At 35.4% G+C, this 26,312-nt stretch overlaps 1 protein-coding gene across 4 annotated transcripts in view; it reads left to right on the plus strand.

Annotated features, from left to right (window-relative positions):
- Positions 1-26,312, plus strand: part of LOC131551995 (collagen alpha-1(XIX) chain) — a 164,239-nt gene that overhangs the window by 12,316 nt on the left and 125,611 nt on the right. For 2 of the 4 annotated variants that reach the window (XM_058795306.1, XM_058795307.1), the window contains exons 5-9: positions 455-578; positions 797-1,072; positions 1,312-1,392; positions 3,518-3,637; positions 4,006-4,068. In XM_058795306.1, the coding sequence (XP_058651289.1) occupies positions 455-578; positions 797-1,072; positions 1,312-1,392; positions 3,518-3,637; positions 4,006-4,068 (664 nt within the window). The remainder of the gene's footprint in view (positions 1-454; positions 579-796; positions 1,073-1,311; positions 1,393-3,517; positions 3,638-4,005; positions 4,069-26,312) is intronic. The other 2 variants (XM_058795308.1, XM_058795309.1) reach the window with 1 other exon arrangement.

Below are 26,312 nucleotides of genomic sequence, written 5' to 3' on the forward strand. Positions count from 1 at the left end.
TTCTTTCTACCATTTAAATAATTTTGGTCAGTTAGATTTGTATTTTTTATTTATTTTTTATTCATACTTTTAAGCAATAAGCATACTTTAAATTAAGTGACTTTATTTATCAAGGAATCCTAAAAAAAAAAAAATGCATTACAATTTCAACAAAAATATTAAACAGCATAGCAGTTTTCAACTTTCTGATCATGTGACACTGAAGACTACAGTAAAGATGCTGAAAATTCAGCTTTGCGTTACAGGAATAAATTACATTTTTAAATATGTTTAAAAAGAAAACAGTAATTTGAAATTGTAATATTTCACTATCTTTTAATGCTTTTACTGTGACTTAAATGCAGCCTTAAGTGGTAAATGGTCATGTATTTGTATTTGTTTTTGTGTTTTACTTTTTATTTTGGTAATCTTTGATTGCAGATGTTATTGTTGTGTCTTTTTTTTTTTTTTAAAGATCTGTGTTCCCAAATGGACTTTCTCATGAGTACTCCGTTATCGCCACGTTCCGGCTCAGAAAAACCACAAAGAAAGATCGCTGGTTTGTTCTGCAGATCTTTGATAAAGGTGGAGATACACAGGTATGTGAAAAATCCAAGATTTTATTTAGATCTACAAAACAGACATTGATCAATCAGAGTATCTTCAAAACCAATAACTCCTGCAAGACTGGCAAAATGATCGTTATATAAATGGCACTCTTTTGTACACTGCAGTCGCTTCAGAATTTAGTCAGTTTATCTCATTAACTGTCTTAATGAGCCACTAATGTTCATCCTTTCTTCTCTCCTTCATTTAGGTGTCATTAATAGTGGATGGAGCTAAAAAAACAGTAGAATTTTTGGCTCAGGGTTTTCTGAAAAACAGCCTCCTGTACGTGTTCAAGAACCGAGACCTGCATGCTCTCTTCGATCGACAGTTTCACAAGCTTGGTGTGTCTGTCGAGAGCAATGCTGTCTCCATCTACCTGGACTGCAAATTAATTGAGCGTCAGGTGACCGCTGAAAGGTCTGGCATGAACGTGAGCGGACGCACATTCATCACCACTCGAGTGGAGGATGGACGTCCAGTGGATGTGAGTTGTGGATGGAGGTTCTCATCACTTGCTAAATCAGAATATGGAAAGCTTAGTACTTTTAGTGATTGTTAAAGCTCCATCAAACTATGGTGGAAACCACTTATAGTTTGAGGAACTTCGCTAACTTCATGTCTGAACCTGATGCATGTCAAAATTGAATGGTTTGCTGCAAATGTGTTTGATTGATTTGTCAGGTATGTGTGTTCATACCCATAAATGTCAATTTACCTTCACAGATTGAACTTCAGGAGATTCTGATCTTCTGTGATGCTAGAATAGCCGACCTGGACAGATGCTGCGATTCTCCTGGTGTTACGGTAAGATGTTCGGGTTCATGGTGCAGCAGTGTTAATAATGCAGACTCGATGATCCTTCCTAAACTACTGCAAACCCAGCCCATAATTTTGCAGTTAAATTTACAGGCTTGACATATTCATCAAATACATTCAGGCCAGTCAAATTTCAGCACTGCTTACTGAATAACATTAATCATTCAGAAAATCTTTCAAAATGGAACTGTCTCTTTACATTTGGTCTTTGTTGTGGTAGTGTGGTCTAGTTAGTTTTCAAAGAGTTCCAGAGTCAAGTGAGCTGCCTTGCTGTCTACTGCCTACATTGACAACTGCCTTATAAGGGCTCATGAGTGACCGATCTGGAACGCTCTACATATGCAGCAACCGTGTGTGTCATATTCCTGACACAACTGAACAATTACATACTCAACTCGCAATTGATTTTGATTGAATTTGTTGTTAACATATTGCTAAGCTGTTGATGTGATATACTAATAAGCGTAAAACTACAGTGCACAGTAATTGGGTGAAATAGTCAATTTTTAATTAGTCAGGTTCACAAAAGAGTAGTCTATTTGCATTTATATTCCATATTTTCTGAAGCCACATGATAGTTTTGTTTGAGAAGCAGACTTAAGTTTAAGGCATTCACTGAAGATCTCTCAGTATTAAGTTAATTATTTATAATAATCTTTTTCTTGTTGAACCTACCATTTTCCATTTGTTTTTCATTAGTCATATTGCCAGGCATTTTGGGATTTCCTTCTCTGAGAAGGATACATGCAATTCTGCCTTAGAATTTGGCCTAAAAACGATATTCTAACTTTTGAAACAGTCTTAAAATGCAGTCCACAAAGGCAAAGATGTAGATTTTGGGACAGAGCCATAGTGATTTCCATGTATTGTTCTTGGACCAATCGTTTCCACTGTGGACAAAGCCCTTGAGGGCATCCTTTTAGCTTGAGTTGCTCCAGTCAATAATTTCTGATTAATTAAAGGCAACATTCTGTCTTAAACGATTGGATTAGAGAAAATCCACATCCCTGCTCAATGCTGTAATTGGTACATGGTCTTTACAGTTGTGTGCTAATCCCTCCTCTCAGCTTTTGGGATAATGTTTCCTTAGTGTATTCCACATGGAAGTGGAATGGTCCAAGTGGCCAGTGGGGCCGGTCATGTAATTAGGCAACACAGATGATTGCCTAAGGTACCAGCTCTTGAAGGGCTACAGTTTACTGAGCTAATTTTTGGGGGGAATGAGTTAGGATGGGAAAAATTAGGATTACAGTTTTGATTTCCTATTAACAATTTAGGTTCCTTCCATGACTCGGGTGTGACTTTGAAGAAATCAATTCCATTGTCAAATGAGAAGATAAATTTAATTTAATAATACATTCTTATTTTATTTAAACACTACCATTCAAAGGTTTGAGGTCATTATTTTTTTTTTTTTAAGAAAGGACACATTAAATTGATCAAAAGGGACAGATGATATTTGTAGTTAGTGAAGACGTGTACCATGGTTTCCAATAAAATATTAAGCAGCACAACTTTTTGAACGTTGAAGATGGTCAGAAATGATTCTTAATCGGTAAATCAACATATTAGAATGATTCGTATAGGATTTTGTGACACTGAAGTAATGGCTGCTGAAAATTCATCCATCACAGGAATAAATTACATTTTGAAATATTTTAAAAATGATCATAATTTGTGATTAATATTTCACTATATTACTGTTATTATTGTAATAAATGCAGCCTTGCTGAACCCAAACTTTTGAACAGAAGTGTATTTGTGCAATTCTTGACAGACTTTTTAAATTAATTTTTCTGATTCACTAAAACTCAAAAAAATGTACTGAAGATGCTGCAAATGCTGCTCCCAAAGTCATCAAATTTAGCTCCAATGCTGTTAATTTTTTTTGCCCACATATTTGATCATATTAATATGACTTTACTGAACCAAATGATATATTTTATGTAGCTCAGTTTGCAAGAATTATGCATTTCACAAGAAGATGCATATATGCATACATAATGTAGAAAATCCCCCTAAATCCCATCTTCAAAGTGGATAATTGATTATCTTGGTCTACATTTTAATAATTTAACCCTAATCCATGTTTTTATTTTTTTAATCTAACCAGTGTGAACCTGTAGTGACCCACAACCCCACAGTGGCCCCACTGGTCACAGGATACCTCCACAGAATGCTGTCCATGCCAGCTCAGCTGCCCAGCGACCGATGCCACTGTCCTGCTCTGAAGGTAAAGTTAAACCATGAAAGCATTCTATAAATGAGCGAGTTAGCGCTCCACAATGGATCCTGAGGTAATGCCGCATACAAAATGAATGGCCAATTAAAGCACATTTATGCCAGTCCGTATACCTGGATGACAGCCAGAGGCAGAAATAAAAGCTTATTAGAAGCAATTTAGCACAAATAAGGGGGTGTTTGGGCACAGACATGCACTTCATCAGCGGGTGATGTTCAGCTAATCTCTTCTGAAGTACAAAGAGCCAGAGTTCAGGCTAGGACTCCTCTTTGAATTTTGATCACAGCGTTTTAGACCTGATACAGCGAGCCGATTTAGCATATTAACATTGCATAATGTGACTTATGTGTATTTGAAAGGGGGATCAAGGGCTTCCGGGTTTGGCAGGACATTCTGGACAAAAAGGAGATAAAGGAGAAATGGTAAGGAATAGGTTTCATCAACATCACACATTGATTTTTCTTCCTTTAATAATACAAAATTGCTTAGCTCTTTGTTCAGTGACATTTAATAGATTTTTCTTTTAAAGGACATGACAGAGTGCATGTGCATTACAACTTAAAATCTCTGGTTTTCAGTAAAGGCTTCCAAAATTGCTTTATGGCTTTAGTGTTTTCTTTTTTTTTTTTTTCAGAAGTTATAATATTATTATCTCAACATATTTAAAGTGATTTTTGGCTTCTCTGTAAAGTGTGAAGTATCTTAGCAGTAAATAGCCATGTTCTCTCCCTTGTGTTTCATTGAGATTCGAGCCACAGCAAGAATGATTGGAATCCATACAAATGAACAGCTGATGATATGTTTGTTGAGGACAAATGGTCTTTAAGGTCATTTGCCCAATTAGTTTGTTGTGTTTTAGAATAGAGACGTTTCTTGACAAGTACCACTTGCTTAGTTTGGGGTAGAAACTTAGAATACTATTTGAGAACAAGCAGCCAATAAATTGTACTCCTTTAGGACCAACTTCTGAGGAATTTTGCTTTACTTTATACATAATTAATACAGCTTCTGCCAAAATAGCTTTTTTTTTTTTAATATATATAAATCCGGTAGGAAATGAGACTACGGTGGTTGTATTGATCTTTCAAATTATACTGCACAACAGATGCATTACTGTAGCCTGTGTTGCAACTGGAATTGTAGACTATGCATATGAAATTGATTGTGTTGTTGCATTTTGTACCATCTTCTGCTTCAGATGTCACCCTTTTCAGTGATAGATTCCTCTGAAAATGACTGTTCAATGCCAAACTAAATGTGTCTTACATTAATTTGTTGACCTCAAATATGATGCAGTATTTTCTCAATCTAATAGAATACGGAAGAGGTAATTACTTTTGGAATGTGACATTTATGATGCATTTCCAAGACATTGAATCAGTGCTACGAATGTAACATTTTAATAGAGGTCTGTTGAAGGTGAAAGTGATTTAATTGTTTCGTAGGTGCCTCTGGGTTTGATAAAATCATTGTTTGGGCTACTGGAATCTCAAGTATTGTTACAGTAGACAGGCTAGATAATTGGCTAATTCAGCATTTCATGACACTGAAGGCTATTGTTTTCTTTCTTTGTGGCTCACTGTAGATGTTCATGCTCAGGTTCTCAAATTGTCATGGCTGGAATTCTACACAGCTCCCGTGGAATAAGTGGACAATCCCATGGGATATTCTAGGATCGGGTTTAACACTTGTCGGAGAGTCAAATCTCCATTTGCAGTAGTTTAAAGTCAATAGGTCATCACAGGGAATTTTGCCTTCCATTGTGCTATTTTAGAATGAACATTCTTACGTATCCATCTTCTAACTTTTGTCTTGTCACGCCAGAGCGGTTGTTAATCAGCACTTGGTGTCAGAACTGTCTGGACACACTTAATTTGTTGCCCATGTAAGTGATAGTAGTAGGCAAAGGGACATTCTCATTCTAGAAAGCATTTTATTGGACTAAGAAACTATAAAGACTGCAGTGAACAAGTCATTTTGGTCCATCTGGTAAAAGCTTATTTTGTCAAAATTTAGGAGTAGTTTGATTACGTGAGGGACTTATTTCGATGGCATTTTAACTTCTAAAATCAAATATTCTTGCATATTTGTCTATGGATACAATGAGCTGCTTAGTCTGGCCTCAGAGCCCACAGATACGGAGTAAAAGACAAAACTTTGATTTTTAATTACATGGGGTCTCTTTGAGTTTTATTTTGTTAGTGTTTGTTATCTAAAATCAATTATTCTTGCATTTTTGTCTTCTGGCTGTTGTCTTGCCGCTCATTAATCAATGTTCACTGTCAAAACAGTCTGGACACTTAATTTGCTGTCAATATTATTACTCGATCTGGATGTAAGGCTTTTCTGAATGTTTACTGCGATTAAACAGCAATGAAAATGATGACTCCATGAAAGTTTGTTGATATAATTAGTCTATCATTTACTAGTCGTTTACTCATAGGCCTTAAACTCATTTAACACAAGATTAAGTGGGCGTTAAGTTTTGTAAACAGATTATAATGAATTTCAGTCCAAGCTCATTTTAACAACTTATTTTTCACTTTAAGACCTCGTACAATTGTTGACAAATGTCTTTTTCTTTCCTGTCACACATTTTCTGTTGATATACTATAGTCAGTAGCTTTTGTTTAGTAGCAAACCATTTGCTATTTGCTAATGCTAGCCAGTTTCAGATGTAATGGGGAGCGACAGTCTCATTCTAGAAAGCAGTTTATTGGATAAACATTTGTTTAGGTCCCTCTAAAGGCCATTTTATTTTACTTTTGGTTTTTGCGTATCCATGTTTTTGTCATCTCTCAGTAGTATGCTGGAATATCATTGGCCTTAGAGCTAATAAACATGAACTAAAAGCCACAAAACTGAGATTTTTATTACATTGCTTTATGTAGATGAAAGTCGTGGTTACATAAGCCTATTGTGTGCATTTGCCACATTTACATTAAACTCGTAATACAAAAGCTCATGAGAATCTAAGCCCCATGTTTCTGACGTTACGCTTAAGCCAGAAGGCTCACATCCAGCATTGAGAGAAGAATCTGACCCACATTTCTGCTATGTGGGAATTCATGAATGTTGGAAACTGAAAACGCATTACAGATAAACGAAGCACATGCATTTTACGGCTGGTGATATTTTCGGTGTCTCCCGCTGGTTCTGTTCTGTTATTGCTTTCTCAAAGAGAAACATTTGAATATCATAGACAAGCAAGCTGGGTATCAAACGAACATTTCAAGCTTTATGTTGGCAATGTAATTTGCCAACGGTACACCATTCTTAGTAGTGATTTATTTTTTTGAAGAAAAGAAATGCAAAGGCAGGGAGGATGGGAGAGTCATGCATATGTATTAAAGCACAGGCTTGATTTACTGCAGCACAGTGAATGGAAAAGGGGGGAAAATAAAATCTTATATTTATAGACTGCATGCAAAATTTATTTACTTCCTAAAGTGTCTATCTTTAAATTGCCTGATAGTATTTCTTACTATATTGAGTCGCTTGGCTTGTACTGCATCTTGTGTGCTGCTCGTGTGTGCTAAAGGGTCTGTATTTATCTGCATTATTTATTTTATTTTATTTTATTTTATTTTGCACTAAGTATTTTACTCCAAATTGATTGTCTGATGCACTCTCTGGCAGTTATATATTATTTTATAACTTGTGTCATTAAATATATATATATATATATATTATACTATTATTATTGTTATATAGTTTTTTAATAAATAATTCGTGATTCTCATGCTTACCTTAAATTTGCATGCATAATGTATGCTTCAACGTTAACCAGTTTTAAACAATTTTTTTAACTATGTATTTTAACCTAATTATATGAATTGAAATGTGATTAAATGAAACATGAGCTGTATAAATCAGCCCAATAGCTTAATAATGTTGTAATTCAAGTGCAATTTCAAAACGTGGTAACGCTAGCCAGGTGTTTTAGTAGACGAATTAGTGGTGTGAATTATATCTGTTTGAAACAGAAAGAAAGTCATAGTCTTTGACCGTGAACATGGTCACCTTTTAACCCCAAAAGAGAAAGTGAGTATAAAACGCTGCCAATTTGCAAGGTAGGGTGCAACCATTACTGCGTTCTGAGCTATTAAGCTCACAGAATGTCACTCAAAGGTTAATTGCAGTGACCTACACAAGAACCATTTTTGTGGATCAGTTCGAACGTGTCTCTTGAAAGAGTTTGTGCCCAGCGATGAAAATTGCCAGTCTCAATCGTGTTTCATGGATTGAGTGAAGTGGGATTAATCGCATGAGGTGTTCTGTTCAGAGTGAACCAGCATTTCTAGATCCTCAATACTAGCCAATGCACAACATGTCCAAAATGCAATTACCTGGGTTGGTTTTGTTGTTATGGAGATGTACTTTCTAACCACACTGCTTCCCTGAGAGCTCGCTTTCTCTCCTTGTAATCCAATATTCATCTAGAAACTGAAATGACATGAGTGACTTTTGGCCAGCAAACCTGAATTCAGGGACCTGAATGCCTGAATTATTTATGAACTGGTGTAGTTGTTTTAATGGCCTTGCAATTCATTAAATCGTACTCTGTATTATTCTTTGTAAACTGATTAAAATCTAGGGAGTTTCAAGGTTGTTTTTAGGTGAAAGTGACAGCGTGAGTCTGGTTTGATTGATAGACCCCATGTCTTAATAATAAATTAGGAAGTTGTTTTTGATATTATTAAAATATATATTATTATTTTATATTACTTCTCCCCTTCTCTCCCAGTCCAACAATGGAAATACTTCCACTGTGTTTAATAATAATAATAATATATATATATACACACACACACACACACACACACACACAAACATTTTTCAATGTATGTATATGTGTGTGTGTGTATATGTGTGTATATATATACACGCATATACATATACATTTTTCAATTTAGTTATGCAATTTTATATTTAATAAAATAATTATGTGGGTGCTAAAAATAATTATGTGAGTGAGTAATCTTTCTTTCTTTCTAATAAATAAAATCGTTATTTATTAAAATAGTTTATTTTAGTTTGCATATTTTTTATTTATTTTAGTTTAATAAATAAAATCATAATTAAACACTTGAACTATGGCTTATTTGTTAGTTTATGATTTTATTTATTAAACTAAATAAATAAATAAATATATTAGGGCTGCAACTACCGATTATTTTGATAATCGATTAGTTGGCCGATGATTTTTTTTTTTTTTAAATAAATAAAAAAAAAAAAAAGTATATAAGTGTATATGTATGTTCATCCCACTCATTCATGTGAGCATAAGTATTGGAACAAATACAGTTGAACATAAGGCAGATATAAAAGATTAAAAGCTATTATTTATTTGCAGATCCCTTGCGCACAATTCACAGCAGTGAGTCTGTGACCCATAGACATCACCAGACTCTTGGTCCCATCCTTTGAAATACTTTTCCCAGCCTTTAATGCAGCCAATTGGTGCTTGTTTTGGGGAATTTCTGCATTTACTCTCCTCTTCTTCTGGTGAAATTCATGTTCAATCAGATTTAAATCTGGAGATTGACTTGGGCAATCTAAGACTTTCCATTTCTTTGCCCTTATAAATTCCTTGACTAAACTGTTTTGGGTCATTGTCCTGATGCAATATGAAGCACTTCACAATGAATCTGGTGGAATTTTCCTGAATATCGGTAGGCAAGATGGTTTTGTACCCTTCCAAATTCATTCTGCTGCTGCCATCATACATTAAGTCGTCAGTAAAGTTGAGAGGGCCTGTTCCAGAGGCAGCCATGCATGCTCATGCCATGACACCACCTCCACCATGCTTTATAGATGAAGCTGTGAATATTCTCCAAATTTTTGCTTTTCCATCACTTAGATAAAGGTTCATCTTTGTCTCATCGGTCCATAAACACAGTTCCAAAACTCTTCTGGCTCACCTTTGTGCTTTTTTGCAAACTCTAATCTTGTCTTTCTATTTTTGGAGCTGGTCAGAGGTTTGTATCTTGCTGTGTAGCATCTGTAATTCTGTGTCAAAGTCTCCTGAGGACAGTAAATTGTCAGAGCATCACCTCAGCTTTCTGGAAGTTGTTGGTGATTTTACAGACACGTCTTTTAGGGTTCAATTTCACAGCTTTTATGATTTGTCTGTCATCAACTACTGTTGTTTTCTCAGCCGATCAGGTTGTTGTTGGTTGCTGGTGGTTTCCAAACTCTTGATTTCTCCATGCCCTTTGTTTTTGCTAGAGCTCTAACTGACTTCCTCTTTTCTTTTAGCATCCAAATTGCTTGCTTTTCTCTCAAAGTCAGCTCCCTCGTCTTCATCCTGGTTTGTGTGTGTCATTGTCAATTGCAGAATTCAGAATGCAGAAGTAATGGATATAACTGATACGACACATTCCCTGCTTTTAATATCTGAAGATTTAATGCAACAGGACACAGCTGATCACTTAGAAAGAACTGTGAGGCAACTGTTCCAATACGGTTTCACACCGCACGCATAAGCAGCGCGTATTTTTTCGGCGCCCATGTTAACAGATTAGAGCATTCACACCGCACGCGGAGGCGGCGCGGCAGCGCGTAGCAGAGCAGAAGCGGCAGTGAGTCTATTTTTGCTGCACCGCTTACGCTGAATTAAAGCCACAGTACATTTTTCTTGATGAAAAATGACACACCGTAAAATCATGTGAGGTGTTTCGTGTTTCACAATCACGGGGTAAAAGGCACATTGTATTGATAAATACTTTAGCTAAAAAAATTTGTTTGATACTAATGTCTAAGTTAATACTTGTTCAAATCAATCACTTTAGCAAAGTTTGTGCTAGGCTATTTTCTGCTTATTTTGATAAATGTTCAATAAATATACTGTCATTAAAATGTTAACATAAAAATATATTTTAAAATACAGAAACAAAATAAAAAGTAAAGATTCTGAAAGCATTGAAGGAGATCCCATAATAAGTTAATATAGATTTACAGTAGTAACAACAAATTTTATTTTATTATATGATATGATTAATATCATGTTTTTAAATATGATGATTTCATTATAAACAGTGATTATCTCTAAGGTGGACACCCAACGCAATAGGCTATATGATACCATATGAACCATGTCATGTCAACAATTGGAAAAATCAGCCATCTATTAATTATCATGTTAATTATTGTGCCTTTCGCCCCAAAAGGAGGGGCGCTTTTTACCCCAAATACCATACTTTTACACATTCTTTTAGTTATTGAAAAACTGTTGCTTTAATTATCTTAAACCAAACTGGTAATCATTAAGAAGACCTTTGTCTCAAAATGTATTCAATAATTTTAGCGATTCTCATTTTCTTAAATCTACAACATTAAAAAAAAAAAAACATCAAATATTAGATTTAGCACAGAATCAACTACACGAAAGCACATCACTGCCAGGAGTTATTGCCCAAACTTCAAAGGCCTGTTTAAAATATTAAAACTAGAGGCATTTATTAACTTTAAGATTACTTTTTATCATGTAAACTATATATACAGCATGTTATATACACGTGGCAGAGGGGAACACGGCCGCATCACAGCATGCTGTTCATATCAAAGCACATGACAGACAGCTGTCGGAGAACACCTGAAAAGCGTGACCGAATGAACGATACTCGTCTGTATTTGCAGTACACAAGCCGCGGTTCAGCTGCGCGCGACAAACGCTGCCAGTGTGAAAGCACAATGGGCGCGCGCTGCTCACGCTCTGCATACGCGCCGCTTTTGCGCTGCCTCTGCTCTGCTTAAGCGTGCGGTGTGAAACCTATGCTCACATCAGATAGAGGGATGAAACACTAAAAGTGCTGAACTTCTTAGCTGGTAAAACATCTATGTGTTGAATCACCCATTAATAAAATGTGACATTCTGTAGTTTTGTCTTTTGTCTTTTAAATCTTAATTTAACTTTCAACAACAGATATTTCAGCACAATGAATATTTTTGCGCTGAATATTAATCGTCTCCCTCTCTCCTGTGTTCCGTCTGTCACGTGCACGCGCCAACGCTCATTCAGTAAAGATTTAAACTTAAAGCAGACAGTCAGGACGGACCTTTATGCAAAAATGGAAGTGCTCGCGTGAATTTGTGACATTTTACAGATAAGGATATGACAGTAAACTGAAAGTTTTTGCACTGAGGATACACACGCATCTGTCAAAGCGCCTGACAAGGCAAACCATTACGCTAATGCATTAACTTAAAGCTTAAAATAAAGAATTCTCTCATGTTTTGGGCAGCTTGGATCATGTAACTCTCCCGCAGCATTTTATTCTGTTTCCTCCACTATTTTTAGATGCATTTCGTCCATAGAATGCTTTATCCAGTGCTGTAATTTGACGCGAGCGGCTGAAGTTGGACGTGCACTATGGGCAGACCCGACTAATAGATAATGAGAATCGTTGTCGATGATTTTCATAATCGATAATAATCGATTTTATTGATTAGTTGTTGCAGCCCTAAAATAAATAAAAACGAATATAAAAAAACTAAAATCAATAATAAAAACTACGATATAATTTAGTAGTGTAGGATTTTTTTATTAAATTAATATAAATTAAATAAAACAAGCTAAAAAAATCTAAATAATATACAAAAACAAACACAGGCTATGAACTATGGCTTTATTTATTAGTTTTAGTTTGCATATTAGTTTGTATTTGTTTGTTTATTATTTTATTCATTTTAGTTTGTATATTGTATATTTTTTAGTTTTTTATTTAATTTATAGTAGTTTAATAAATAAAATCATAAACTACTAAATGTTGTAGTTTGAATTATTTATTTTAGCTTGTATATTAGTTAATTTATTGATTTTGTTTTATTTAATTTATATTAGTTTAAAAAATAAAATCCTAAACTACTAAATAATACCATAGTTAGTTTGTATATTAGTTAGATTTATTAGTTGTTGTTTTATTTAATTTACATTTTAGTTTAATGAAAACTTATTCTAGTTTGTGTATTAGTTTATGTATTATGTTTATGTATTTATTTGTATTTATATTGTAATTTGTCCCTGCTCAAGACAACATCCCAAAACCAAGTCACCCTCAGCATATCCATGCTAGTACTACACATGGACCACAGACTTGCAGTAGTTTTACTCTATTAACCTTGACTCTAATGTTCTCAGGCACGTCAAACAAGGTTACTGTGGGTCTTGAGCTTGTAGCCTCCCAATTATCGAGTAATATTATCCAGCTCTGCAGCTGCTGGCCAGTGTGTTACAAAGAGCCCCGGACAGCTGTAATGGTGCTGCGGGAGTTCAGAGCACTAGACCTCAAAATCCACTACTTAATGTGTCAATACGGGATTGTCCACCTACGTGCCCATCTGCCATGTCTTCTCCAGGGGGATTCAGGAAAAGACAGACTGGCCGTTGCACCAGAAGAGAAGGTATGGCATTTTGAGTGGCATCGATGTGGTGTGAGTATGTTGATGGAGGCTTTCAGCTGTATCTTGCTGTAAGATGGATGGCACACTAACAGATTTGTATTATCTCAACGTGCTTGAGAAATCATTAGTTTCTTTTCAGTGATTTCATGGGTAATCATAGGTCCACCGTCTTGCAAACCGCACTGTTAAGACTTTTAGCATATCATGCGGGGTGTCATAAACGCATTTTAGGAGGATAGCTGCAGAAATTGCGAAGGCATTTCTGTGAATTTCACTGTTCTGTGTGACAGGTGGTGAATGAAGCCTGATGTTTCTCTGCAGATGTTGTGAAGATCTCATGCAATAACTTTGGTAGTGCAAAACAAGTGAGACAAATGCTCTTGAAAATAACATCTCTAGAAGTGGAAGTCATCTGTGTGAATTCACTAACACAACTAGTGAACTACCACCTACCTAGACAGATGTCATTGCTGCCTTCAAAAATACCTTATTTTGACCAATATTCTTTGAATAAGGCAATCACAGATTGCACTGGAAATACATTCTTGTGAATTGTCTTCAAAAATACCTTGTTAAAAGTAGGCTAAAAATACATTTTTGGAAGTCTCTTATCACCATGGCTGCTAATATTGTAAAATATAATTACAATTGAAAATAGCGGTTTCTATTTGAATGTTTTAGAATGTATTTATTTCTGTGATGGCAAATATGAATTTTCAAAAACCATTATTAATCAAATTAGCTGTTTTGGTGCTGAAGTATTATTAATGTTGACATCAGTTGTGCTGCTTAATATTTGTATTAATATTAAGTAATATTTTTCTTCAGGATTCTTGGAATAGAAAAAAGATCTTTTGTAATATTATAAATGTCTTTACGGTCACTTTCAAAAAATTTAATGCATCCTTGCCAAATACAAATATTAATTTATTTAAAAAAACAAACAAAAAAAAAAAAAACTTCCTGACCCCAAACTTTTTAATAATAGTGTAAAATAGTAGTTTTACCAAGTTTGTTATAAAGTTTTATGCATTTTAGAATAAAGTGAAAACAATTTTCATTCAGAAATTGATTATTTTTATGATAACTACTAAAAAATGGCAAGTAACATGTTGCATTGAATATGAAAATTAAGTAGAAAGACTGAAATATTATCTTAGAAAAATACTCTGAAAAATCTTTTTACAGTGTAAAAGTAGCAAAAAGATTGTGGGGGTTCTTAAGTTACAAATAATATTATTAGAACATGGTTTATAACAATATTATTTCAGTCTTTAATTAAGTGTGTTACTTGCCATTTCTTTGTAATTATTTGTGAAATTGCATATTGTAGCATCAAGCTCTGCTGGAGTCAAAAAGTGTGGTGAGTGGCGTAATTGCCAATGTACAGTCTAATAAATCAGTTATTTATGAGTTTATATTTAAGTAAAACATGTCACTAGGCAGTTCACTAGGTTTTGAAACCAAGCAAAAGTGTCCATTGAGAGATTCACAAGTCACATAAAGTTAAGCAGGTTTTAAAAGCTTCTAATAGCTTCGCAGCAGAAGGGACACATATCACAGCCTTTTATTGCTGTTGTAAATTTTAAGAAAACTCTGTAGAGAGAATTAGCCCGTGAACCTCGATTAGGATGATAGACATCATTACCAAATTATGCATATACAAATCTTTTCCATTTCAGACTTATAAATTTCAAGGCAATTTACACATCAAGAACCCTAATTATTGGTCACTGATGAACAGTGAGAGCTGTATTTGTCAGATATGGCCACTGCATTTAGTGTTTTCTGCTGGAAATGAAGTCATTTGTCTTTCCTCGGGGTGTCAGGGCTTTAGCCGGTTCTCCTGATTTGGATGGTCTTTCTGACAGCAAGGTGAGTCTGTGTGGATAAATGCTGTTTTATAAATTGTCGAGGAGAGTATAGGTTGTCTACAAGACTTTGAATAGCATCTTACAACTAGTAAGTGGTTTCCAAATAGAGTTTCTGTCACTGGTCTGAAATGGTTCTTCACATATAGCTCAGTTCACAATGCTGCTCCGTTCTGTTTGAGGAAGCATTGTCTGAAAGAGTGTTTTTGTCTGCCACTGGATCTTCGCCAGATGCATATAATCTGCTAGAAAGGTTTATTTTATCCTGGGGTGTCTTGAGAGACCTGAAATCAGATTACTGCGATGGGATCTTTTCCATCAGTCGGTTGGGATTAGATGCTGACAGACCACAGGGGACAAAGTCTGCAGATTCATGGCTTCGCATGCTTTGTATCGGACTGAGCTGTTCACTTCTAGAGTCTTAATCGGAGAGTTACTTTGTGGAAGAAAAGGCTTTGATTGAAGGGAATTACTTACTGGAACTGCTGTAGCTGCTGGAGATGGGCTTTGCAGTTTTTGTGAAGTTTAAGAAGACTCTGACTGAGTTTAGGCTGGCAAAATATTCAGGTCCTAAAATTTGGCCTTTTGTTCAGTACAAATACTTTTTTGTTTGCAGGGCAACACTGTATTGAAATTCCTTTTTTCTTCCACTGCTCTTATTAAGCTCGAATTGTTTAATGTTTTCAGATTATTGCAGACTTTGAACTCTCTGTATTTTGTACATTTTATATTAAAAAGGTTTTAATTGGACTTTAATTAATCAGATTAATTAAATGTACAATATTTGAGACCAGCCTCCAAATTAAGTTAATTAAACATTATGTACATTTTATTGGAGTAAAAGTGGATTTAGAATTTGTTTACTGTAATAATAGTAAAAAAGAAAAGAAAAAGTACCTTTTCCGTTAAGTTTGTGGCCATCTTTCAACTCTAAAACGCAACACAATGAATGAATATGTAAGTCAAATTACAGCTTAAACACCTGTAAAAAAACAAAAAACAAAAAAAAAACAAATACAGAAAATGTCCTTCATATTAACATGGCACACTGTGCTGTATTTTACAGAATTCTTTTAGTGTTTGTTACCATATTGTTGATCATAGTTACAGGGTTATGGTTCACTGTAATCCATTAAGTAATAGTCACATAATTTTTCACTTGTTCTTTTCACTTTCTTAATATGTCATAAACTTGTCTAAAAACTTGACATCAGTTAAATTTGTCTAAAAAGTCCTGAATTCTCTTCCATTTTGCTGCAGACTTTCAAAACCATGAACTTGGCATTGTAAGCTTCAGTCATTCTCAATCGCACTTCCTTAATTTGACAAATTTATACAGATCCAAAACTTAAAATGCAAGCTTTCCTTAAACTTTTCCTTACTTTGTGTGCTAAAGTTTCCTTTAGAACTAAAGAACTAAACACCGTTCTTTTATTGCCTTGAAAGCACTGGACAATTTCTTTCCTCAAAAGTGAGTCTAGTTTAGTTTTCTTCTGGTGAACGGGTAAACCTGGCCTGATTGGAGGGCAGAGTCTTGCAGGTGAAAAGGTAAACAGCTTCAGTTTAACACCTTGAACGCAAGGAGAATTCACATTCTGATTTCCATTTCGTGCTATTAATATTTGATTTGCCTGCAAAGTCACGGCTATAGTGGAGTCTGGGTTCATGCTGTCAGTACTTCTAAAAAGCAAACGCTCCCTTTTCTCCTAGGTTCTTTTTTTATTGTGTTACAAGCAAATAAACAAACACATTTGCATAGACTTGCTGTGGCTTGGAAACCAATGCAGCTCTGTCAGGAGTTTGCAATGAACTGCATACATATTCATGTGTGTATATAAATCTCTTTATGCTGATGGGCAATTTAACATGCTGTAATTAAGAATGTCCAATTCTTAATCATCTCGCCATGATCAGACCAAAGAGAACACAACTGACTTGTAGACAGAAAGAGAGAGAGAGAGACTGACTGTGTCTCTTTGGCCCCTGGAGAGCATGGGGTGGCACTTTGTGCATCACAGACAGTGAACTGTAATTATGAGCTGATGCAGAACCACTAAAACAGCCTATTGTTCTCTAATGAGATTCAATTAAACTGTTTTAGTAAACACTCAAACAGGGTAGCCTACAGTAAAGAACCAGAATTATCCACTGTGAACTAGATGTTGCTAGAACCATTACTAGTTGAGCTGTATCATACAATATATGGTGTGTTTTTGGAAACATGAATGATTTTGAATTTGTTTAATTTGTTATTAATGACAATTAATACATTTCATTCTATGAGCCACACTATAAAAAGTTGTTGGACTAGGTTTTACTAGAAAATACTGTTTCAGTCTTCATACTTCAAAATTACACTTTTAATTCAATGTGTTAGTTGCTGTTTCTTCGTAATTGTTAAATTGTGATTTTTTAATTTTTTGGTCCAGTGTATGGTGGAATTTCATTTCTTTGAATGCTCTAATTAAATTTATCATCTGTATTATAGACTCCAATTTTGATGTCCATATATTATGGATATTAAGTTACCTGAAAACATTGTAGTGACGATTTTGTGGTGTAATATGGTGCAGTTTAAATTATTGATGCTAGGTTTTTTTATGTCAGCTTGTGTACAAAAATGCAGAATTAGGGGCCGTTCACACAGAACAATACGCTACTTTTCCATTGTTTTTCTATGTAAACACATGCTAGACAGTTGTGTATGACTGTTGTGCTCACGTTTCGCGTCTATTGCAGCGTTGCATTTTTGAGAAGCCGTGTCAAGTTAAAATAATTTCGACTTTTGCACACAGTGCTGCTTATCAATGTCAGTTCCAAAACAGTGGACCAATCAGAAGGCCCTGAAGGCGGGGCAAGCATCACAAGCTTTTAGACGCAAAGACACGTTCTGTGCGAACGGCCCCTTGGTCCAAATTAATGATGAAAATTATGATTTGTCACTCAACTTGTGTTGCACTATGAAGTACTTCTGTTGTGACTCTTAAATTTCTTTGAATTTCACTTAATCCAACTTTAACATTCAAATTTGTCATCCTGTGCAGCTTTGCGAATTCACTTTGAATTCACACTCCTAGATTGAAAGGCAGCCAGTTCTCACATTCTTTTTGCTCATCCCTGTACTGAACAGTTAGATCCTTCCACTGGCAGTGTGCAAAGCTGCATTATTACACAGCACTGAGGGACCAGAGACCAAATAGTTTGGATTGGATCTCCAATGAATCAAATGTAACTAAGAGTTGTCGTGACATGTTGTAGAAACCAAATGCTCAGCAAGGTGCACATATTCTCGGCCATTCTCACTGCTGTCACATATTAGCGTCTTCTGAGGTCCAACATGCAGCTGTCAGCCTCACCTGCTAGACCATTAAGCACATCGGATCCTTTAGGACATGCTGGTACATCTATTAATGAATAAGTTCACAGAAGACACTGTTGTCCTATATTTTTTAGAATGAAGCAAAAGAGACTACTGAGATACAGTAAGAATAAAAACTATAAAATTTTATATTGAAGTTTATATTGCTTTGTTTTGATGGATCTGAGCACTGTATGTGAGTTTTGATATCTTATAAGGGACATATCTTTTGTTCAGTCAGAGACAGAAATTCTGTTACATCATCCAAAGACTCCCGGCTATGATGATTTTTTTTTTTTAATTCATTTTTTCTTTAATAATTAAAAAAAGAAAAAAAAAACATTTTGACTTATTTCATAACGTCTAATAAAAGCAAGTTCTTGGAGGAATACTTAAAAAAATGTTTTTTTTTTTCTGTTAATATTTTAAGACTTCAACACTTTAGAATTGGATTAGCAAACTTTGTATAAATGTATAAAGAGATGTATGATTTGAATTTTTTTCACCCTTTTTTCTTGAGCTTTTCTTTTGGACGTTTTAGGCCAATATCTTGTTTTGTTTTGGGGTTTTTTTGTGGAAAATGTGAGCAGAAGTGTCAGCATTACACCGAAGTACAGGTGCAATTCTATATTTGATGAAAAGATGAACTCGATGAATCATTAATGGGCTCATAACACTTAATGCATTCTCCTTTTCCACAGACATTTACTGCAGGACATAAATACAAATATTGCACCTAGTGATTTTTGAAAAGGGATTATGGTTTCTTTTCCATGGTATTTTTTTTTTTTTTCATTTATAGTTTTATTTCTGTACAAGAGTATAGTTCAGAAAGGAGCACATTGCTTTTATAATACTTGCATATGCCTGTATATGTTTTTCTGGACAACTTGTGTGTATAATGGATCAGATGAGAAACTTCAAGTGGTTGTCATCTTTTATTTTGGAGACTGTCAGTTTTTTTTTTCTCCAGCCAGGGACATTGGCAAGGGTACAGTGGCCCCATCCTTGATTATATTGCTGTGGTGACAGGCAGTTTTACAGCCCGTCTGATAGATTTGGCCATACTTTTGGGGGGTGTGTTTAGACTGAACAGCCTCCCATGTCATTCAGCTGGCCATCAAAGTGTCTCAGAAACACCCATTGTGGCCAATTCTCATTGAGGTTTGATATGAAATTTTTTTTTTTTTTTACCAGACTGCTGTTCTCGCTAAATGATGTAATGGCAGGAAGAGATTTTAGCTCATTGTAAGAAAGAACTTTCTGATTTCTGCTTCAGTACAAAAAAATGGATGAATGTATAGATTGTCAGATCTGATTTACATCTTCTCGTGATGAAAGTGTATTGCTTACTTTAGGAGGCCCTTCTCGTTTGATTGTTTATCTTGAATGTAATGTAGAAATGAGGCAGCAATTGGTAAGGTCGCTGTTGTTGGTCAATCATTGTGATTCATTATTCTTTCTTCCTCTGTTTGTTTACTGATGTTTACTTTTTGTATTAAATTATTATACCTATTCAAGTATTATTGAAATTTTACTCTCTAGTTTTAATTTCGGATGCGTAAGCAGTGTTTTTCTGTTGTTTTCACTGTTTTTTTTTGAACCAAGAGTTTTGCATTTTTAAATGACTGTGAAATTTAAAATTTAAATTTAAAAATCTAAAAATGCATCTTAGCACCCTTCAGTCTGTTCTACTCTGCTCCGCTTGTTTTTGAAAACAAGAACGCATCCTATATGACAAAAAGCTGTTCAAAGAGAGAGTTTGAGTAAAAAGCCTTTATATGGAGATGGTTTGGGTTGTATTATGCTAATTTCTAGCTGCAGACATGTGCTCAGTTTTCTAAAATAATCCACATTCATCAATATTAGAATGAGGGTATTTATGTGCATGCGTAAAAAACAAATATAAATAAACATAAATAAACACATTAATGTACAGTATATGCACACTTGGTTTGAATCTGGTGGAACACAAGTTTCTGTACATAGTTATTAGTCTTATTAGTGAAGTCAGCTTGCATTTGAGCGTTAACAGTCCTTTATCTTTCTCCCTCATGAATGCTTTATGGCAAATGTAACCTACTCGGCTATGCTAGTCATTGACAGTAGACATGTATCATCGCTTCTTAGTTCACAGCTGTGAGAGGAACATTTTGAGCCAGTGTTTTACATGGTTTGTTGAGAAATCTGGGCAGAGGCGTGTATTCGGTGTGGTGGTGGTATTTACATGACGTCAGTGTGAGAGTTGCAATTGTTTAAGAATGTGAGTGTGCAATATCAGATATGAGAGACAAAGAATACTTTGACATTTCCTTGGGAAAATCCTTACTGCAGTAATGAATGGCTATTTCATAAACATGACTGGCAGATGGATTGTAGATAGCATCGGCTGAGCCTTTCGAGTTTCTTCCTCTGAAAAAGGCGTGCTTGAGTGGATATGCAAAAACAGATAAATCTCTTTAACAAAGCTACCTTCTCTGCTGCATTTAGCATAATGGAGGCATTTTCCAAACTTCCCTCATTAAATATGATTGCCCTTGATGTTGAAAAGGCAGAACTTTCCAGTTTCCACTCTTTCCTTAAGTATGAAGCACTTTCAAATCACACATTAATTGAGCTGTAGCCTTGTTTTGTACAGTATGTTGATTGCAGACAGCCAGACTGCTAATGTGCATGTGCACTGATTTTGTTGGATCTGCATGTGGGTAGTTGTGCAACTTTTCCAGTGTTAAAACGTATACAAGAAAAGCTGGCGCAAACAGATATAGGATACACAATACCCTAATTTAGTTCAGGATACATATTACATATACTGTATAGAACATGAAGCTTTATGGATATTATGGTTCAGATACCTTCAACTACACACCATATAACTGGGTTCAAAAATGGTTAACCTTCTATGTTGTAGCCTTTCAATAATTTACGTGCAATTGTAATTTGAAGCATCTTTTTTGTTTTTATGTTAATTGCTATCTTGGAGTTTCCTGTATAATTATAATATATATACTTTAACAGCTATTATTAAACTATTTTGTAAATAAAATCTGATATATATATATATATATATATATATATATATATATATATATATATATATATATATATATATAATTAGCATAGTGCCTATTTATTAGTACTTATAAAGCACATATTAATGCCTTATTCTGCAAATTAGGAGTTTAAGAGGCAAAATAGAGAATATGAGTGAGAATATGGTCACACTTTATCTTAAGATCACCATTCTCACTAATTCTTACTATTAACTGCAACGTTTGCCTCTTAGGCTTAGTTCACACTGCAGGTCTTAATGCTCAGATCAGATTTGTTGCTGAAATCCGATTTATTTTGCGCTGTTGTTCACATTGTCATTTAAATGCGACTGCCATCAGTCTCATGTGTGAACCGTATACGGCCCTGAAGTGACCCGCATGCGCAGAAGACGACGTGACGTCAGACGCAGCGCACTGTGTTTACGGAAATAAAAATGGATGCTGCTCGTGTTAGCATGTGTTTAGCAATTTTTAAGTTAATGTGCAATCGGAGCCTAAATAACGAAGTGATAAGAAGAAGAATATTAAGAAGAAGGACAGCACGATATCCTCCAGCGCATAATTGTGACGTCGGTCGCATTTCAATGACGTAAAAATCTCATGAAATGCGACATGGCCATTCAGACTGAAGTCGCATTGCAAAACATCAGATATGAATCCGATTTAGGACCATATGAAAGTGGCCTGGGCCTGATTTGAAAAAATCGGATTTGTGCTGTTCAGACTGTCATAAGAAAATCAGATTTGGGTCACATTTGGGCAAAAAAGTCTGATTTGGGCCACTTTAGCCTGCAGTGTGAACTAAGTCTTAAGCTCCTAATTTGCTGCTAAAATATGGTCAAGCAGAATAACTTCAGTTCCTTTTTCAAGATTCATTTCTAGTCAAGAATTGTCCAAATGAGTCACCGAGTGAGTCATTTAAATGATTCATACTGCTAAATTATGTATTTAAAACTGATTTGTGAGTCTTTTTGATCAAAAGAACTAGCTCGTATGAATCATCCGTTTGTGAATCAAACTAGTTTTGCAGCATGATTGTTGTTGTCTACAAGTGGCGAGGACACTGCACATGAAATATTGATCTGATTCTTCTATTAATCTCATAAATTGTCTGTTTATTGTCTTGGTAGTATTTTGTGTCACCCAGTCTTTCTGTCTCATCACACTCAATTCAGACTGCAAGGCCACAACTCTGCTAGAATGTCACTTCTTTTGCCACAACGCTGTAGATTCAGTGTTCGTTTTGATGCTGTGTGTCATTACTCTGATTGCAAGGGTGAAAAGGCAGCAGCTGGAGAGCTGTTCCTGTGGGATCACCTGGGAAAGATGTAAGAAATTTGATTAATCTACTGTACCTCAAGACATATGGCATTATTCACAGAGAGTCACCACCCTGAGTCAATTCGTTCTAATGGCTGACTAATTTAAGTCAATACCTGATATCTGAGGCCCACAGGGGTTACATGAGAATGCTTCGAATGGAATGTGCATGACGCCTTGTATCACTTGTCCGTTGAGACACTCGGAGCATAACATGGCATGTTAGTTACACTATCCTTCAGAATATGACAGGTTACGTGTAGCGTTAAGTTAGATGTCCTGAGCTATGAAAAGATGCTAATTTGTTTTTCTGTACTTGATTAGCAGAAGAAAGAATTTTTCATATGACATACTTAAAATGTTTATTTGCAATGTAGAGTTCAGTGATATTTATGATAGACAAATTCCAATTCGTAATGAAGCAGCTCAGCATGTTTTCCTAAGTGAAAGTTTGATTCAGATAGTATCATCCTGAGCTCTACTACTTCAAACGTTTGTAGCAATGAATCGCTGAGCAAATGGAAACTCTCAAAAAGCATTTCCTGGCGTAACCCCCTTGGCATTTGTGGCCAGCGCTTGAGATATCTCTGTTACTCCACTGGATCTTGTTCCAAAGGTCTTTGAAGGCCTGCCATTCAGCATATCAACAGTTCTCTCTACTTAAAACTTGCATGCCTCTGATATGGGCTGTGTTCATTTTAATTTAAATTTTATCTCAACCAACAGCTGAAAAAAAGCTGTGGAAATTGGTTACTGCACTTTAATGTGTATTTGAGAGGTGTTGTAGGATGTTTATTATGTTTGTGAGTGTTTATGTCTGTAAACATGTCTGCAACTATCTGTGTGTTTACGTTAGCAAGATTTGCACCCTTTTGGATACTTAAATCACGCTTGATAAAATACTGAATCAACTAGCATCTCCAAGAAAACGTATACTAAAGCTTTTCTCAGAACTAACTTTTATTATTTTAAACAAATGGTGTCAATGTGAACGTGAATTTTTGTTTGGTTTTGATTTATTTTGTTAGGCTTCATTCGGTTTTGTTTGTCTGGGTTTGTTTAGGTTTACTCTGTTTCATCTGGTTTGGTTTGTTTTCATTCACTCTGTTTGGTTTTGTCTGTTTGGGTTTTTGTTTTATTTATTTATTGTTTGTTTGTTTTGTGTTTTGAGTTGGTTTATGAAGTCTTACAGGTGTCCTAGCAGAATAACAATATTTCCAATCAATTTTAAATCAATTGGTTAAAACAATAAAGGCTTCCACAGGCTTCAAATGATAAAACAATAGGTGTCAGTGTGTTTCTTGTTGTTGTTTTCGTTGTTGTTGTGTGTTTTGTGTTGTATTGTACAGGTCTCTTAGCAGTATAACCACCAAGTTGTCAACTTATTGTTATAGAGTTTGAAACCTATGGAAGCCTGTTTCAACCTTAGAATTTAAATTACATTACATTAAAATGAATTAAAATTCAAATTAATTATGAATGAATGAATGAATGTTTTCTATTATGAGGTACAAAGCTGCTTCCATAGAAAGATGTTTTAATTGTGCTATATTTCTTTAAAACATAATCAAAGCCTCTTGATTTAATATTCAATCTGATGTGATGATATTCATATATTAAGTGCTGCTGCAGTGTCCAAAAACTTCTTGGGACCGCTGTGTGTGTGTGTGTCTCTGTATTGGGAAGAAGCCAGATTGTATTGTGACCTGGCCTGTTCTGCAGCCAGGACGCGCTGTGCAGTACATAATTATCAGGCAAGTGAGCAGAGATCCCTGCGGCATTTTGACCTCACACTGGTGTGACGAGACAGAAAGAGGGACACAGCCCTGATTTTAACCCATCCTTCACCTCCCGGCTCGGGCTAAAATGCCCAGGGCGAGCAGAGGCTAACTAGTCAGTCTCTCCATCCTCACTCCCGAGGTCGGAACAGCCTGTAGGCCTGGAGCTCAAATCACAAGTCCCTCTGAAAAGGACGAATGCAGCTGTTCTTAACTGGGGCTGCTCTTGGGGAGGTGGGACAACAAAGGAAAGGTGCACTGGTTCCCTCAAGGAGTCATTAGATTGTGCTGAAAGCAGGATGGGAGTGCTCTCTCCAAAGACCCCTCTGAACATACATCATTTAAGAGCAGTCGAGGTCTAACCTCCATTATTCCGTCCCAATGCGAGCTTCCCTTCACCTGCGTTTTCACAGTACTGCAATCCCGATCAAGTGCAGATTCTTACTTGTATCTGTCTTTGATGGCCTCAGCCAAAGTTTGGTTGGGAAATGATAGGTGTAGAAAGTAATCTCTCACTGGATTGAAGACATGTTGAAAATAGAATGCTAACTTGCTGAACACTGCAAGTATACAGTGCATACTGCCCATTTTCTTTAAATAGTGTGTGAAATAATAGGCATTATGCAACAATAAATGCTTTAAATTCTCTTAATGTTATTTGACATTTTATTTATAGTATTATATTTTATGTTCTTTATGTATTTTGTTCTTTTAAATATTTATTTATTTATTTTGTTACCTTTATGGGAAGAATGTGAAAGAAAGGGAGACAGGGTCAGGAATGTTGCCCAAAGTGCAACTGTGCTATATGTTGGAGTCACAACATATTGCCTCAGACTTTTGTTTGTTTGTTTGTTTGTTTCATTTATTTTATTTATTTTTCATTTTAATTTAATTGCATTTAATTTAATTTAATTTTTATATTTTATTATTTTATTTGTTTTAATTTACTTTCTAGTTTTAATGCATTTTATTTTATTTTTCAGAATTTATTGCTTTTATTCAATTCTGATGTTTATTTATTTTCATATTCTATTATATTCTATTCATTGGCTATTGTTCAGAAGAGTGCACATGAAGAGGAACTGCTAAAATTACATATCTAAAATATTATTGAAATACAATATTCTTTTTTTTTTTTATAAAACCCTCACAATCATAATTTTCACAAAGTCTCGTAGGCAGACAGCTGATGCAAAAGGAGGTTTGCCAGATTTACGCATCTTATTTGTATTGATCTTGTTTTATGGAGGGCTCCAGATTAGTGTTCTCGAGCCCAAGCTTTCACTCAACTGTCTTGACAAGCCTCGCCATCATGAGAGTAAATTAGTCGCATCTCTATCTGTGAACTTGGAGACATTATTAAAAAAAAGGCCGATCCACTCATCTGGCCCTAATATAATTCAGTATTAATAGTCTCACTCGAAAGCTTAACTAAGACAAATTGCTGTATTTTGAGGGCCAGCGTTCCCGTCTCTCTAAGTACCTTCTGACTTATTTCAGAAATCTCTCTCTGTGTTGCTGCCGGTCTTGATGTGTCACACCTAACAAGAGCCGCTGTAAATTTAGCCTGTCGATACGTGTCAGCCCTCATTTATCAGCCACCTCTGCTCAGCCGGTTTTCCCTCCCTCACCTTCTTGTATTATTTTCCCCCCACCTGTCCTCTCTCTTTTGCTTTTCAGCACTAGCAGTTTTGACTTTGCCTGTGGTTTTGCCTTATCTCCAATCAGATTCCCTCTCACAAAGCCCTGGCAGGCAGGTGATGGGAATTCTAATCCCGGCTCCAGCCGGAAGGTTTGAGAAAACGAGTGTGTGGTTTTGTGTGTATATTTAAGGTGTGCAATTTGTGCAAATCATTCACTAAAAAGCACAGAAGTGCG

This window comes from Onychostoma macrolepis, chromosome 13, assembly GCF_012432095.1.
Source record: "Onychostoma macrolepis isolate SWU-2019 chromosome 13, ASM1243209v1, whole genome shotgun sequence".
NCBI classification, from domain to species: domain Eukaryota; kingdom Metazoa; phylum Chordata; class Actinopteri; order Cypriniformes; family Cyprinidae; genus Onychostoma; species Onychostoma macrolepis.